The 2,128-nt window shown below is 38.3% G+C and overlaps 1 protein-coding gene across 1 annotated transcript; it reads left to right on the top strand.

Annotated features, from left to right (window-relative positions):
- Window positions 1-53: 53 nt before the first annotated feature.
- Window positions 54-2,126, top strand: LOC110307683 (cathepsin R; the record flags this gene model as incomplete). Its single annotated transcript, XM_021179921.1, has 5 exons — window positions 54-179; window positions 486-608; window positions 701-850; window positions 1,298-1,522; window positions 1,977-2,126. Coding segments are annotated over exons 1-5 (774 nt in total), but the record flags the coding sequence as incomplete, so codon positions are not given.
- Between the last annotated feature and the right edge of the window lie 2 nt (window positions 2,127-2,128).

The following is a 2,128-nucleotide window of genomic DNA, read 5'->3' as shown; positions in this document are numbered from 1 at the left end:
AGTCTGTGTGTAGCTATTTCTTAAGTTTTCTCCCCTCTCCAGGTACTTGAGACATGGCTGCTGTTGTCTTCATAGCCTTCCTGTATTTGGGAGTGGCCTCAGGTGTTCCAGTACTTGATTCAAGTTTGGATGCTGAATGGCAAGACTGGAAGATAAAATATAACAAATCATATAGCCTGGTTGGTAACATGAAAACTGTCGAGAAGGACCTAAGAGTGAATTTTCATTGCTGTTGCAAGTGATAAAGCACATGAGAAGTCACAGTTCCATGCCCCCCCCCCAAAAAAAAAACCACCACCATTAAGAGCTTATCTAATCACAACCACGGGTAGAACAGGGTGGTCAGATTCCCCTTTGTAAATGCCTGGATATAGTGTTTTTGATCCCTCTCTATGGACTCTATTCACCTGCAGCAGCTAGTCCACAAGGGCATATTAAGAAGGAGTTTAATCAGAAAGAATAATACTCATTACACTCATTTCTAGAAGGAAGAGAAACTGAAGAGAGTGATTTGGGAAGAAAAATGGAAAATGATCAAACTGCACAACAGGGAGAACAGCCTGGGTAAGAATGGCTTCACCATGAAAATGAATGATTTTGGTGACCAGGTGGGTATGGCATGGATTGCTTCACACTGTGCTCTCATTAGTACTTTATAAGGTGTTTTTTTATATAACTATTTATATACTTCTCCTTGAAGACTGATGAAGAATTCAGGAAAATGATGATTGAAATTCCAGTTTGGACTCACAGAGAGGGGAAAAGTATCATGAAACGTGAAGCTGGCAGTATTCTCCCCAAATTTGTCGATTGGTGGAAGAAAGGATATGTGACTCCTGTACGGAGACAGGTATTAAGGTGTTACATTCCCATCCTCTTAAACTGTGTTGAAAAGGTAAAAGAGTCGGTGTTTTATGTGCACATTAAGTGTGGAGTAATATGCCGTTCATTTTTTAATAATATTTTTTCTTCTTAGAATGCTTCATATATTTTAAATGTATTTAATCCTAGAAATATACCACATATACTCCCTATTAGTGTTCACCTATCTTTCTGTGGAACTTGTGTCCCCTTTTATTGCCCTTAATAACTCACAAAACAAGTAGTCCCTTTCAAATGTTCATGTATATGACCATGACTAGAGCATGAGCAAACTGCCAGTAGTAATGTCTTTTAGGAGTCTGATATCTCCAAGGGATCAATCAATTGACATTAAATAATTTTCATGCAGTAATAACTTTTCTAGCTTGTTGCCAGGTTGTTATTTATCTATGACAACCCTTTCTTCCCTGTTCAGAGAGACTGTGATGCTTGTTGGGCATTTGCTGTGACTGGTGCCATAGAAGCACAGGCAATCTGGCAAACAGGCAAACTCACCCCTCTGAGTGTGCAGAACCTGGTGGACTGTTCTAAACCTCAAGGCAACAATGGTTGTCTTGGTGNTGATACATACAATGCCTTCCAGTATGTTTTGCACAATGGTGGTCTGGAGTCTGAGGNAACATATCCATATGAAGGGAAAGTAAGTGGACATCCTATGCTGTTACTTTAACTCAGCTTGGAATGTAAGACAACTGTAGAGATAATCCACCATCTTCAGGGTACAATTTAGTAGAACTACTATGTATATCATTAAATCTGTCATTAGTTTTTCAATATCTGTATAGCTTTCTGATGAAATTATTTTGGTGCAGCTCTATTTTCTTCTATGAAGAATATGCAAACTACTATACATATAATATATGTTTTTCAACCATTAAAATTTCTCAAAGATAGGAAGACAAATTCATTGTCATTAAAGATATGCAAACTAATTTTCAGTTCTAAATCTCTCAATAGCATTTCACTTCCTGGGATTATTTATTGGCAATAGACTTTAGGTGTGTTCAGCTTCAAAGTACAGAGTGCTATGGTTCTGAGTCTTGTTCCCCAGAAGGTGAGTGAAAGTAACTGAGTCTCTTACTTGTCTTTTAAAGGATGGACCATGCAGGTATAATCCAAAGAATTCTAAGGCTGAAATAACAGGATTTGTGTCCCTCCCCAAAAGTGAGGATATCCTAATGGCTGCTGTAGCAACTATTGGGCCCATCACTGCTGGAATTGATGCTTCACATGAGTCTTTCAAGAA

Source organism: Mus caroli, chromosome 13, assembly GCF_900094665.2.
Source record: "Mus caroli chromosome 13, CAROLI_EIJ_v1.1, whole genome shotgun sequence".
NCBI classification, from domain to species: Eukaryota; Metazoa; Chordata; class Mammalia; order Rodentia; family Muridae; genus Mus; species Mus caroli.
Note: the sequence above shows the minus strand (reverse complement) of the source record. Positions and strands in the feature narration are given on the sequence as shown.